This window comes from Anser brachyrhynchus, assembly GCF_964034855.1.
Source record: "Anser brachyrhynchus genome assembly, chromosome: 2".
Taxonomy (NCBI): Eukaryota; Metazoa; Chordata; class Aves; order Anseriformes; family Anatidae; genus Anser; species Anser brachyrhynchus.
Genome location: NC_137695.1, coordinates 7,421,104 through 7,435,540, shown reverse-complemented (window position 1 = coordinate 7,435,540; position 14,437 = coordinate 7,421,104). Strand labels below are relative to the sequence as shown.

General features: G+C 44.8%; 1 protein-coding gene across 4 annotated transcripts in view; it reads left to right on the top strand.

Annotated features, from left to right (window-relative positions):
- The window catches only part of PRKAG2 (protein kinase AMP-activated non-catalytic subunit gamma 2), a 217,368-nt gene that overhangs the window by 77,394 nt on the left and 125,537 nt on the right, over positions 1-14,437 (top strand). For all 4 annotated transcript variants that reach the window (XM_080578544.1, XM_080578543.1, XM_080578545.1 and 1 more), the window contains exon 3: positions 1,032-1,311. In XM_080578544.1, the coding sequence (XP_080434670.1) occupies positions 1,032-1,311 (280 nt within the window). The remainder of the gene's footprint in view (positions 1-1,031; positions 1,312-14,437) is intronic.

Below are 14,437 nucleotides of genomic sequence, written 5' to 3'. Positions count from 1 at the left end.
TTGGACCTCGGCATGCCTTGTGCAGGAGGCAGCACGCTGTGCCCATGGGTGCATAAGCCATGGCCTTTGCTTTTGCCTTCCCTGCAGACCTGAAACCCAGCGCTGCCGTCTGCCAGAAACAAGGCCCCTCATTCACGAGAAATGACCCCAGCTAAAAAAGAAGCCTCGTGCCCACAGAAGTGTTTTGTGCATCCAGAAGGCAATAAACTCCGCATATAGCTCAGGCACAGGCAAATCCCACAGCGGTTTGGGTAGGCTTCTGTTAATTGCATGTGGGGAGAATTTCATCTTTGCTCCTTTTTTTGGGTTGTTTTTCTGGATTTCCCCCCACTCCCTCGCTGGGCGAGCCTGCACAGTGCCGTGCTGTGTTGTGCACAGATATTCACGCTGGCTGGAAAGCCAGCACAGGTCCCAAAAGAGACAGAGCTGTTAGAAAGGTCGTGCCCAAACTGGAGGCCAGGCTAATTAGCTGGAACGTTGCTGCTCTAAAATGGTCGCTCTATTTTGGGACTGGAGTTGAAAGTAGCAGTGCCCGGCATTGTAGAGAGCTGCCAGGTGCTTGGGAACTTGTGCTCTCTGCTGTGCTGTATCGTGTGGAGGAGACTTAAATGCCACAGATGGGTGTTTAAGTGCAGGAGGAAGACTTTAGGGCGCTGTGTTTGCCCTATGTACATTTATTGTCTTTAAGTTTTCCAGGGAAGGAATAAGAATATGTGGCTAACAAAAAAAAAAAAAAAAAAATTACTAAAAATATCCAGAATTATATGTGTGATAATAAAGTTTATGCACATAATTTTACTTTTTTTTTTTTTTTTGCGAAATTCAAGTCATCTTTAACAGCCATGGGCAGCACGGAGCCCAGAGAGGTGGCACATATGCATCTATATGTGTTAGCGCAGGCAGGCCTGGCTAATCCATAGCCCAGATAATCAGGAACAACTGTGTTGAGACAAGTTCTGAGATCCCAGTGGCACAAGCTGAAGTGAATTAATGTTGCTTTTTCTTTTTCTTCCTTTTTCTGTCCTCCTCAGGTGGAAGAAAGCTACTCTGCAGGCAGCCCTTCAAAAGGCCTTTTCTCCAAAGGGCTCCAGAACCGACCTTCCAGTCCTGTTTCTGCCCCTGTGAGATCCAAACATAGCCCCGGCTCACCCAAAACAGTCTTCCCCTTCCCCTACCAGGAGTCTCCCCCACGCTCCCCACGCCGAATGAGCTTCAGTGGGATCTTCAGGTCCTCCTCCAAAGAGTCCTCCCCCAATTCTAACCCGTCTACCTCTCCTGGGGGCATCAAGTTTTTCTCCAGATCAAGAAAAAGTAAGAAATTGCTCATGTTATTTCAGGAAGATACACAGTACCTCTGGGCTTGGCCCATTCTTTACCTGCGGTAGTGAAGTAAGTGCAGATGAGGCATGTGCTAATTGTTCGTTATTGCTTTCACTGACCGTGCGTTTGGGTTTTTTTTTTGGCTGGCGAGTAGGGAATGACTTCTGCAGGACACCTGCACAGGGCTGAGAAGGGAAATCACTCTTCAAAGCTTTGCTTAGGAATCCTGCTCCCATGTCAGGGGGAGTTTCCCAAGCAGTTTCACCAGGGCTGGTTGGGTGTCAGCTCCAGGGCTCAAGAAGAGCTCGAGCAGTCGTGGGGTTTGTGGTGGAGGTGGGCACAGAAAGGATCTCATCTCGGGAGGGAGGCTTGCCTCTGTAGTCTCTATGGAGAATTTCAGCAGGTTTTTAATTGGTATCTCTTTGCCCTATTGTTGGGGAAAAAGAGAAGCCTTGACGAGGTAGCAGTAACTGGTACGTGTTTCTGATCAAATGACCACTAAAGGGGTGTTTGAGCTCCTTTACTACATGAAAGATGTGGCAGACCTCCATGGTTCACAGCAGTTGCCTACTTTGCATCAGGAATAAATTTTGCTTCTTCACCAGCCCGGGGACTAATATACCATTTCTCCAACTCAGAAATGAGCAGGGTTGAGAAAGGGCTTTGATTTTTAGGCTTTTTTGTTGAGTAAAGGCTCCCAGTGCTGATCTCCAAGCAGTTGTGGCCACTCTGCCTAGGGAAAAGTGGCTGTAGGAAGGGGACTGAGTTACAGGGGAAAGAGAGGAACGACATCATGACACTGAAGGTGCTGGACTGTCAGACTTTCCTTTCTGTTAACAGAAGAAATAACTTAATGATGTATTTTTTGTCAAATCTTCTGAGACAATGTAGGTGCAGAATTAGCAATGCGAATACCCAAATGTGGCTGTATGTTTACTGCAAAGTGTTGATAATTTTCTGTGGCTTATAAACAGTGTAGAAGCACCTTCATCATCAGGATTTCTCTTCAAAATGCTGGCTTTAATCAGAACAAATAATTTCATAGTGATTTCTGTACACATGAACACAGCTATACAAACCCATGTTGGATTTTTCTTTTTGTTTATCTGTTTATTCTGCTGCAGCTTAGTTGAAATGGCACCTTTTCCAGTCCTTGCCTATCTCTGAAACACCCTCAGGAGACTGAAAGCAGGAGAGTCAGTGTTTTTGAAGGACACCAACTGAACTGCAAGCATCATTCTATTCAAGGGCATTTGTTCTTCTCCACTTAAAGTTTAAACACGCTATTTATGCTCCCCTTTTTCTTAAGCCTCACAACATTAAAGATCATTTGAGCTCTGTTTGCTGGTCCATATAGGTTTCAATGTTGCACAGGCAGTATGGAGCTGACTCAGTGGACCCAGAAGAGCTTGCTCCTGCATCAATACACACTGCATAGCTAAGCCATCGTGTGACGTTTTGACTAAGTTATCCAAGCAAATAGCACTGCTTAAGTCTGATCCTAGCTAGGTACATCAGAATATTAAATAAAGAAATCTTCCAGTAGTCAGCAAAATCCTTTTGGTAAGGTCACATCACTGTCTCAGGGACAGGCTTGGAACGGGGCCATGCTATTTCTGAGCTAACAGAAGATCCCCATGACCCTGCTACTCCAGGGACCATTGCAGGAATTGTGCTGGGCTTGCGTGTCTGTGGTCTTTTGTTTTTAGGGCCTCTTGCTGAGGGTGAGTTGATTAAAATTTGTATTAAATTTGATAATTTGATATTAGGAAGAACTTCTTTACTGAAAGGGTTGTTAGGCATTGGAATGGGCTGCCCAGGGGAGTGGTTGAGTCACCATCCCTGGAGGTCTTTAAGAGACGTTTAGATGTTGAACTTCGTGGTATGGTTTAGCGGAGGACTTGTTAGTGTTGGGTCAGAGGTTGGACTAGGTGATCTTGGAGGTCTCTTCCAACCTAGACGATTCTGTGATTCTGTGATAACTTGTCTCATTCTGCAGCTTTTTTTTCTTTTTTTTATCTGCAGAGCAATCTGTACCAGGTGCTTTCACATCATTAAGCTCTCTTACAGAGACACTTATGCAGATACACGCTCTTCACTCTGTCACGTTAAAGTAGATTTTATTCACAATGTGCTAAACAGGGGTTGGTAATGAATTACGCTCTTAAGGTGTACTATATTCAACTGAATTGTATTTAACAAACACTTCTCAGGACTTCAGGAAACTTATGAAAGCCTATAGTTTTGTTGTATTAAGTAGTTTTTCACAGGCAAAACTTTTACATTCTGCTGTGCGACAAAGAAAGAATAACCCTAAGCACCATGAAGCACTAAGTTAATTGGCTAAGTCCCACTCAAAGCAAAGTCTGTGTAGGCCGAGCAGCATTTTCTGAGTGACAAGACTTCTCAGAGACCCCTCAGACCAGATATTTCAGACCTTTGTGCAGGTGCCAAGCTGCAGAGCTCTGAGAAGCGCTAAAACAGCACATGGCTACCTTTCTGAAGCTATCCGAATGCTTCACTGCTCAGAATTGCCACATCCTATGTGATTAAAATCCCATTTCCTCAAGGAGCTTGGGACACCCATGCTAAAAGTGAAGGGGGGTTAGGTTGCTTTATTTCTTCTGAAAATGACAGCGTGCTGAAATCACGTGGACTTGCTGTGCTTGCCTGCAGTTACAGGTGATCAGCTGCTGGCACTGGGTTAATACTATTGAACTGAAATGGGTTAATACTATTAAAATGAAATGAAGTTAAATGTGTGCTGGGATGCATTAGGAGGAGCATCGCCAGCAGGTCGAGGGAGGTGATCCTCCCCCTTCTCAACACTGGTGGGACACATCTGTAGGGCTGGGTCCAGCTCTGGGCTCCCCAGTACAAGACGGTCAGGGACATACTGGAGTGAGCATAGTGAAGGGCCATTAGGTTGGTTGGGGTTGGAGCACATGGTATAGGGGGAAAAGGAGGAGGAGAAGACCTTTTAGCTGTCATTAGTTACCTATCGGGAGTTTATGGAGAAAACAGAGCCAAGGCATGTCAGGGATGCACAACAGAAGGACAGGAGTCACCAAGGGAAGCTTCAGGCAGACATAAGCCAAATGTTCTTGATGGGGGTGACATGGCATTGGAGCAGGCGACCAGAGGGCTGTGAAATTGCTTCCTTGCAGATTTTAATAGTGCAACAGGACGAGGCACCCCTATCAGAAGTTGTAGCCCTGCTTTGAGCAGGGGCTGGACCAGAGACCACCAGATGTCCGTCCCAGCCTCACCTGCTCTGTGAAATTCGGCACTGGAGACTTTCCTTCTGATTTATAGCATATCTGCACTTACCCACGCAATCCACAGCTGAAAAAAAGCACCAGGTAAAAGCCCACAGTGTTTGTAGTTGTTTTTTTTTTTCCTCACTTTACTTGAACTGAGCCCATCCTATGCTCCTTCCCCTATTATCTTGGAGCAGTATGTGAGGGAAGTATATGCCGTCTTCATTGTAAATAAACTCCCCCGTCTTTCCTCCGCTTCCTCCTCCCACGCCTTGTTCAAAACACAGACTAACCTGTTACTCTGTGTATTCCTTGTTTTTCTTGGAAGCGACTTCTTCCTAGCTTGTTTTCGTTTCAAAGGCTATGTGTGACATTTGCAGTGTTTTCTTTCCCATGTAGCTGCTCTTTTCCCAGTGAAGTTATTTTGCCACTCAAATATATGCAGTTCAGCAAGGATATTAATGGTTAGGACAATATTAAAGCAGCAAGTGATCTGCAGACATGAGGTTTAAAACATTTTCCAGTGTGAGGCTGGGAGTTTAAAGCATTTGCTCATTTTTAATATTTTTTCTCTCTCTCTGGCAATAACCAAAAGCTCATCTTTGTGTCTTTTCCTTTTGGTTTCCCCAGTTCAACAGCTGGCCACAACCCCATGACTGACCTAAATAACTGCCTTCAAGTGAAAGATACCTTCCTGCAAAAAATATTTAGCTGTATGCACAGCTTTGAAACAGCAAGCTACAGGCTGGGGCTTCACGCCCGGTGTCCCACCTTTGAAAAGGCAGTAGATGCTCCAGATGCCTTGGTCCCTCCTGATGGAAGCTCAACTGAATTCTTTTCACTGGGATTTGTTCTTGGCCCCCAGCACAGCCCTTTTGGTTCAGGAATTTCAGAACAGCAAAGCCCAAGGCAGCACCTCATGTATAGAAGTAAAGCAAACTAAGGTGATCCAAAGTAAATGTGGGAGGATGACCTGCACTGGCAGAAAACACAATTCAGCCTACATTTTTCCATGGTCTTGCGTGAGCTCTCACCTCAGAAATAATACATGTACAAGTAAATCAGGAGAGCATCACTCTACCAAGTGGAAATTAGGGAGCTATCCCTGCAGATATGTTAAAATCAAATACCAGGAATGTTTTTAATAAAAGTACATGGCTGTGTGAGATTTAACTCATTAAAAATGAAGCTTTCTACCAGGGCTGAATGCCCTCTCTGAAGGACAGCAGGACATTTTCCAATCCTGCTTCCTGTTCCAAAAATACCAGTCAAAGTAGCAGCAATAATCACAGCGCATTGATGGCGCTGCCAATTTTAACAGCAAAGGAAATCAATTAAAAGGTTTCCATTGACCTAAGCTTCGGGTTGTGGTGGTTGGGATCAAAACATAAGTTAGCACAGGATTAAAGGCTGCTTACAGACTGTTGTATCTAAAATTACACAGCTTTCAAACACCTTGAAGTAGGTGCTCAGAGCTGAATAACAGTGAACATGAACGATATGTGAGGAAGGAAATGCTTTTCAATACAAGATTTTGATTTTCTGCTTTCTCTTAGTAAATATATATATATTTTTTTGCATCTGAAATTCAGTGCTATTAACCGTGGTGCCTAACATAATCCATAAGGAGGGGTCCTGGTGCTCCAGTACTAAAGGACCAGAAAGGTTTCTTTTTTCCTTTTTTTTTTTTTTGGAGAACATCTTGTGGTTAGAATATGCCATCTGTAAGGAAATAAAACTGTACTAGTTTTTACCCATAGATGGAGCCAGTGGCTCTTATTTCCAATAGCCCAGGAAAGAAATGGGGAAAAAGCCTACAGGGTTTCATGTTGCCGCATTCAGCTCTGCAACCTTGGAGGCCTCCTGACCGTGGCACATCAGTACTGAAGCTTTTCTTCACACGTTCATGCAATTCACAGCTCCAAGATTTTACTCCGTATTCATGATATTTAAGTAATAATTTGCAGTGAAGTGGCATTTTGGTCAGATACAGGCATGAGATGCCAGGCACGGGCATCCCATGTGTCATTGGATCAAGCTGGCTGCCCACCGTTACTCTGTAGGAATCTCCTTCTCATGCCATACAGGATGCGAGGAGATACATCCCTCCTGCAAGCTTCTGAGGTCTATGTTTGTATTTTTCTTTGCTAAATCAATACATTCGACCCATAGTCTGGGACCCTCCTGCTCTTCGGACTACAACTGTAGAGACACATCAATATAACTTGCATTGGGACGCTGGATAGCTGGGGCCACATTCACCTTCAGTTTTTCAGCCTGTGTCCGTGGTTCCCCTGCCTTCTGGACCTGCAGGCGGGTGGGATGCTGGAGGGAAATGCCACGTGGCAGCTTCGGTGTCTGGCTGTGACTGCCCCCACGCCTGCTGCATAGGACTGGATGGTGCAGTCTCATCCAACATCATCCCGTAAAGCCTAGGAAAGGAGCAGAGCCATTTCTGTCTTCCTCTCCTTCCCTGCACTGCTGCACAGATACATCTAATCATAATTTTTCAAGTTTGCTTTGCCAACAGAGGCAGGGGACTTAACACAATTCATTTCAGTCTTGCCTACACGAGAAAAATGACTTTTTGCAGACAACATGTGTCAGCAGCACGGCTGCAGCTGAACTGGTGCCACAGACAGCTTCCCATGGCCAAAGACCAGCCACATTCAGCCCCGGTTCCTCTGCCAGTTACTGACATCTGCTGTCAGCAGCAGACTATTTTTCTGGTTAGAATGTGCCCATTGTGATTGGTCTTAATTTATTTGGAGAAATCTTTCAATGCCTTTCCCATTTCACCTTAGTTTACCCATGGTCTGTGTTACCTGTAATCTGCATAGGTGGAGCGCGCCCAGCATACTTTTGTATTCTACACTGCTCATTCTCGGCAGAGAGGATTTTTCAGACTGTCTTCAAGCTGCTAATTGCTTAGATGAAATTATGCAAAAAAGAAAAAAAAAAAAAAGGGAAATTTTCAGTCTTTCATTGTTTGTGTATGCAATGGACCTGGGACCAGAGTCATTCCCATTTTCTCTCTTTCTTGGGATTTGAACTATGGATCATGCTATAAATGGTTATTTTTTGTAACTAAACAAGATTTTATTTCTTGTGATGTACAGAGAAGAAGTCAGTGACCTTAGTTTTATGTTTGTTCTTTTAGAGACTGCTGTGGGCATGCAGGGGAAAGAGAAATTAATTCCCAAATTCCCAATCAGTAAAATAATGCTTTCCACGTTTATTTTAATATGAAATATACATATAGAAAATGTACAGTTTGAGCATCTCTAAAGGTTGCTGAACTCTGGTGGCCTTTCATGGCTCGTCTCCTTCAAGTCCTCGTGTAAGGAAGGTTTGCAGGGCAGTGCTCTCTTGCAAGCAGCTTTGTTTCCCCACAGGTGGTAATGCAAGCAAAAGTAAAGCTGAAAAGAGAGTTTCGAAGTCTCGAAATGTTAGACAGTAAGCCATTTGGAAATAATTTGTGTATTTCTTTTAGACTATCTCTAGTTTAAAAACCCAGGGAAACATGTAGGGCAGATTTTCCAATATACTTAGGTGTCTAATTTCCATTGAGACCAATCATTTCAGAATTTAGTCCCTAGGCAAGTTCTTGGTTTTAAGTACTGGAGAAATCCTGTTCTGTTTATTTTAGTAGCTTTGTTCACATACTTAGTATTAAGTGCATCGCTTTATCTGAAGCTTAGTGAGCACTAGTCATGATCCCAGTGAAACTGCGTTGTGCATCCAGTGTCTTACGTAGTTCGAGTCTGAAGTGTTACCAGCCAGTTAAGGTATCAAAGCCAAACTTTATATATATCGTAAGTTCTCAGAGTGCTCTTCTTCATAGATAAAGCCCATGGAAAATGCCTCAGAAATGCCTGATAAATGTTGAATCAATCAGTTCTCTGATCTGGAAAAATAGGGAATGAAAGAACTTGATTACAAGACAAAAAATGCGTAGTTTGGGGGGTATAGTGTGTGTAGTAAAGTAAGTATAGATAAATTTTAGACTCGGTCCAGTGGCCAGTAGTTCTTACGTAGCCCTTGCTGAATCAGTGTGGGTTTTGATTGAGATGGGGCTGAAAGAAAACATTAAATTTAAAAAAAAAAAAAAGGGAATAATAATGATGGTATTGTGAGATGTTGCTCACTCACAGTGCTAGGTTAAAGGTTGGACTAGATGATCTTTGAGGTCTTTTCTAACCTAAATGATTCTGTGATTCTATGACTATATGAACGCAGTGACATGAGAGAGGCCTTTAACATTTGGTATTGGTTAGGAATTACCAGTAGTTTTCTAAGATGCCCTTAGCAAAGGTGGTGGAGGCAACTTCAATACAGCAAGATGCATGACTCAGTGGGCTGAGAGCTGTGGACACCCAGTCCAGTTTCTGCTGTAGTAAATTTCAGTTCTACTTTTTCTGTGGTCTTTCAGGGAAGACGTTTCTCCCACTTCTAGTAGGCCATTTTCATGAGAAGTAGGCACAGGCAGACACCACAGGCTGGCAGCTGAGCTGGTATAAACCATCACATGAGCTCACAGCAGCTGCTTCAGAAAAAGGTCACTTCCAGCAGTCACCAGGAGAGTCGTGAATTGGGCAAGGAGAGCCTATATCACCCATGTCAGTTCAGTCGGTGGTTGGATCACCTACAGCAACTTGTATAGTCATCATCCAACTATGAAGTCGTTGTTGGCCCATTTGGTGCGTACAGAAAAATTAAATGCAGATGGGATACTGGGATGAGGGGATGTGGGAAAGCACAGAAGTTCTCTTCTAGTATAAAGCTCTGCAAAGCACCAGGCTTCGGATTTTTTCCCCATTGCCATGCTAAGGCAAATATCAGACTGGATTAGGAGATCTAGCGTAAAGCCTTTTTGTACTTGCAGTTTTACGGAGGTGAAAGGGCAGTGGAAATTGTGTAATACTAAAGTTATGCCAGCCTCACTGATCTACTAATTTCTACGCTCCCGTATCTGTGTACTGGAGGTAAGTCTGTCCATGCCGCTCTTTATTTCACTAAAGTAAGCTCACGTTTGCTTTTGTCAAAGCAGAGGAGGACAAGGACGGCAGTTTTTAAAATTAATTGGTTTAGGATTTTCTAGCCTAGTGAGTTAATTGGTTTGGATTTTATTGGGCTTAAAATAATGAACACATCAGCTGGAGGAGGCTAGAAGTCCTGTTCTTAGTTTAAAATAAGGAGAGGACAGGCAAGGTCTTGTGCCGATGTCAGAAAATGAGTCTTGAGTCTATTTTTTGTACATTGATCTAAGAATGGCACCCAAGCATCAGGACCTCTAAAAAAGTTTGTTTGAATCATGTATCCTCTCAGCAGGCTAATACGTGTTTTGGGAGCCAGTAACTGTTATTGTGGGAGCTCTGATAATCCAGCAAACCTTCTGACACGTTTCCCTGGCATGGTGTGGGACAGACATACCAAACGAAGGACGACACTGTCCAGAGAACCCAAATCAGGTTCAGAAAAGTCTTGTGGTAGACACAGGAATGCACATGCACGTTATCTGGAGCTCCGTGCTCCTCAAAGTACTCATTATTCTGGGCTTTCATGGTGGGGTTTGCACAACGCTCGGAAGCACTAACAGTGGTTTGCCAGCCAGGATATGCAGTGGTTGGTGCTGCAAAATGCAAAGGATGGGGCAGCAAGATGAGAATGAATTGTAGTTATAGTGTAAAGCTGGGAAAAGAAAACATGCTGTAAGTGATTGTAATTTAGAGAGTAATTTCCTGAACAGTGACCTTTCTGAAGGGAAGATTTTAGTCTGTAGTCACCTGTATGCCATGAGTAATAATCTGTAATTGGTATTCTCTGCCAGTAGCTTTCTCTTTGATCCACTTTCAGGATGCTGGAGTTTGTTATCTGGCTAAACAGCTAAACCAACACATCTGTAGAGCACTGCTGGAAAGGTCCAAATGTCAAAACCTAACTGTTTTATGACAATCACAGGAACACTCAGCCCGCATGGAGCTTATGAAGGTCCCCGTGCCTGGGAACTCCAGGGTGGATCAGCAGACTCATAGCCCTCCTTCCCACCTGGGCTGGCTGGTTCTATTATGGGGCGCTGAGTGTTTAATGAAATCCAAATAGGATCTCTCTTATTTTAGCTTTAAAACAAAGGATGTATTGTGGGCTTTTTTGTTTGCTTGTTAAATTATTTTGAAGCTTGACTCCGGGTTTCTGTAAGCGTGATTTGATAGGCAGCTTCTGCGGATTGCAAAAGGGTTTTCTTTGTAGCTTGCTTCCTGCAGCATCTCCTGCTGGTATGGCTCTCAGCGACTGAATTGGAAGAGCAGCTCTGAGAGCCCCATGTAGGTGTGTGATGCAGGACTGCGGTGACAAGTGTGTGTGGGTGGCTGTGCCAGGCAGTGTCACACTGCAAAGCCCAAAATGCATTTCCCTGGGAGCTCGTAGACAACCACGAAACATAGGTGCCCTCCTGTGGGCATCCTGCTGCTCCTCTTTGCTGTACGGAGAGGCTGGGATTGCGCCGTGTGCCTCTGGATGCTTTGCTTTAGGTTTCGAGCAGGATGCTAAGGACCCTTTATTATACTTTTTTTTTCCCTTTGCTTCCAAACCCATTCAAACAGTGAGGGCTAAAAGCACCCATCCCTCTACTGTATGTAGCTGTAGTGATTTCTGGAGTTGTTCAGGGAACCAAGTCCTGCTCTCGTAGTCCCAGGAGGCTCTGTCACTGCCACCAGTGGGGTCAGGATGTAGCCCATTAATATGAAGATGGACATTTAATTGCATTGACAAGTACCTGTACCCTAACACAATTCATTCCTGCTGGGGAAGTCGTGCAGAGGCAAGCCATCCATCTTATGTTCATCAGTGAACGCCGTTAATTGGGAATCTGGAGCATTTCAGGGGCGCTGTGAATGTTTGTGCTGAACCGCCTGCATGCACGGGGCAGAAGGTTTGGTGTCAGATTTGTTTGCTTAACCTCAGTATAAGATTTCCGTAGCTCTTAACGTTAACTATCTTTTCCCGGATCAGTTTAATGGTGAGTGAGCTGCGTGTAGCAACCTGACCTGACACCTCAGCAGGACGACAGTGCTGCAGTTAGGGGGTTTCTTTCCCTCACCACTGCGTCCCCCACAGAGCCCGATGGGCAGTCCCAAACCCGTGGAGGCTCCTTCTGCCTCCCACCCCACCTGGCAGCCCCCGCACCAGAGGCCAAAACCACCTTTAGTCCATGCCAAAAAAAGCGCCACGTCTAAATGCAACAAGGTCAAGACCTTCTGGACTGGGATGGGTAAGAATTGCACATGAGCTAACACTTAATACTGACCCGAGAGGAGCCGCACGTGGCACATAGTGCCTGCGTTATTTACGATGTGTTTAACGTCTACACGAAGCACCTGCTGCCTTCATGTTTCCTGCAGAAACACTGGGCAGCGTTAGGCACAGAGCAGCCACCTCATGCCAAAGGGTTTCTCCAAGACTGAAGTCACAAACAGCAGCTGGAACACGTAGCCAGGTAATAAATATAGTGCTTTGGCTCAGGGTGTGCAGGTCCTTAGTACAGCAGCAGGTGACCGCAACGCAGCGCTGGCCGAAACTTGTTTGTGAAAGTGAGTTCAAAAATGAATCGACGTAAACATTTAGATGAGTGGTTAGCTGAATTTTTTCATCTTTCAGAAGAAAGCACTGCTGCTGCCAGGGAAGGTAATTAAAGTGCAGCTTCTACCCCTGTGAAAGACCAATTCTGCTGTCTTACGTGCAATTAAAGCAACTGATTTGCTGCAGCTGCCTTTCTGAGAGAGCGGCACAGGGAAAGATTTGACCATTGTATTTGACAACTTATTCTAACACATTGGAACTGTCTCCAGACTTGGCTGCTTAGAGTTAATAGTGTAAATCCTTGCTGAGACATCTATGTTAAGAAGCTGGGTGGCTTGAAAAAATAGAACCTTTTAATTAAGAAAAGCAAAAAAAGAAGAAAAAAATGAATTTTTTTGAATAATTTCAGTGATATTTGCTCATCACCCATATGATGGTGGTGAGCAACAAGGAATAGCTTGCTGTGTGGGCTCTTAAGAGTTGGTTTTAGTCCTTCAGAGCCAGAGCAAAGCCCTACTTCCTATGCCATCAAAGGCACTCTCACTGACAAAAGCCTCGCCTCATCATGACCCTTCCCTCCTAAAAACATAAATAGTTGGTGGTGAGGATTACCACCAATCTGACATCTCGTATGCTCACTGGTGTTCACAGAAAGCTTTCAAGCAAACGGTGGGGATTAGTGCAAACCAGTTTGTACAGCTGCCCAGACTGTGTTCAGTCAGAAGCCCAGTCTGCAGAAAAAAAATTGGGAATTATCAGCAAATTCTTACTAGCGGTAAGCAAAGACAGGCAGGGATCAGTGTTCTGAACTTAGAAAAACAATCAAAGCCGGGGCTATGGGGTAACAGATAGGGGCTCTGTTGCAGTGGTTAGGAACATTTTTCTTTTCCCTGGTTTCCGTTGTTGTAGAAACAAAGACTGAGAAAGAAGCTGAGATTTAACATTCTTCTTACTTATATCAATGTATTTAATTAATAGCCACCCCTCTGGTATTCCTTAGTGATGGGCCGTAATTCCTTCATGTTTGTTTGACCATTGTGAATTGATGCTCCCAGAGTATCCAGACCACTGGGACAAAGAATGTGTAAAAAACATCACAGTATGAAAAAAAAAAAAAAAAAAAGTACCATATATGTATGCAGTCAGATAAACCCTGAACTACAAGTCCTTAAAGCCAAGATATTTCTCTGGGGAGAGCAGGAATCCCCTGAAGTTTTGGGGTTGATGCGGAGCTGCTGTGCGAGCTGTGCGAGCTCATTATGGAGCTTTCTGTCCCCTGCCCCATGGTGATGCATTGTCCTCTAACCACGCACTTTAGGGGTGAGAAAGGGAAATCTCAGATATTTTTTTAAGTGTGTAAATGCTCTTGGGTACTCAAGGATGATAGCTGCTCTGGGATTGTGCCAGCCTTGGGGGATGGTGATGGAGGAGCATTACAGAAGGAGCAATTTGGGGTGAGGCACCTTGTTATGCACAACCACAGAGGTCAGGATGGCCACGGCCACCTCGGTGATCCAGGAAAGTTTCTGTGGCACCGGGGGGCAGCAAGGTAGAGGACAGGGGAGTGCAAGTCTTTGGGAAGCTGGCCCTGGGTCAGCTCTTGCTCCAGCTGCAGTTTCTTGGCACGAGATTTGTTATTAAGACAAGTCAGTGCAATTAAATCCAATTAAAGTCAAACATGCTGCTGGTGAGTGTTGGTCAGATGTGTGTGGGGGTGTTGAGCCAGGTTTTAGGGATAAGTTTTGAGGCACCAGACTGTCTTCAAGCACCTGTGGAAAAGCAGTGTCTGCCCGCTGCTAGAAGTGTTTAAAGAAGCGATCAGAAGGCCTGTACCTTTCAGGAATCCCACCTCCATCTTCACTCCTTTACTCTCTCGTTGTATTTTGTATTTATGAAGAGCCACGCAGGTGGGAGGGCAGCATTTGTCCGTGCACTCATGTGTGTTAAGTGGGAATCGCCACGCGCCGGCTTCTGCATCTTCAAAACCAGTGAGTGCTCTTACGTCTCCCAGCCACAAGAGGCTTGTGGAAGGCAACAGCAAGAGGCATTGCTACCAAACGAGCCTGGTCAGGCAGTGCTATCATTCTTTCCACTGTGTATTGCTGCGGCTTTGTCCATCCCAGTGTTAAAGCTTGACAAGAAGAGAGGTGGTGTTCACAGGGACTTGCGGGCATCAGTCAGAGGGGGTTACAATATTGTAGCAGCCCTGTGGGTCTGGGGCACCGGGGTTTGGAATGGGATTGCTGAAAGACACGAGTCTGGGTGCTGTTGGCTGCTCG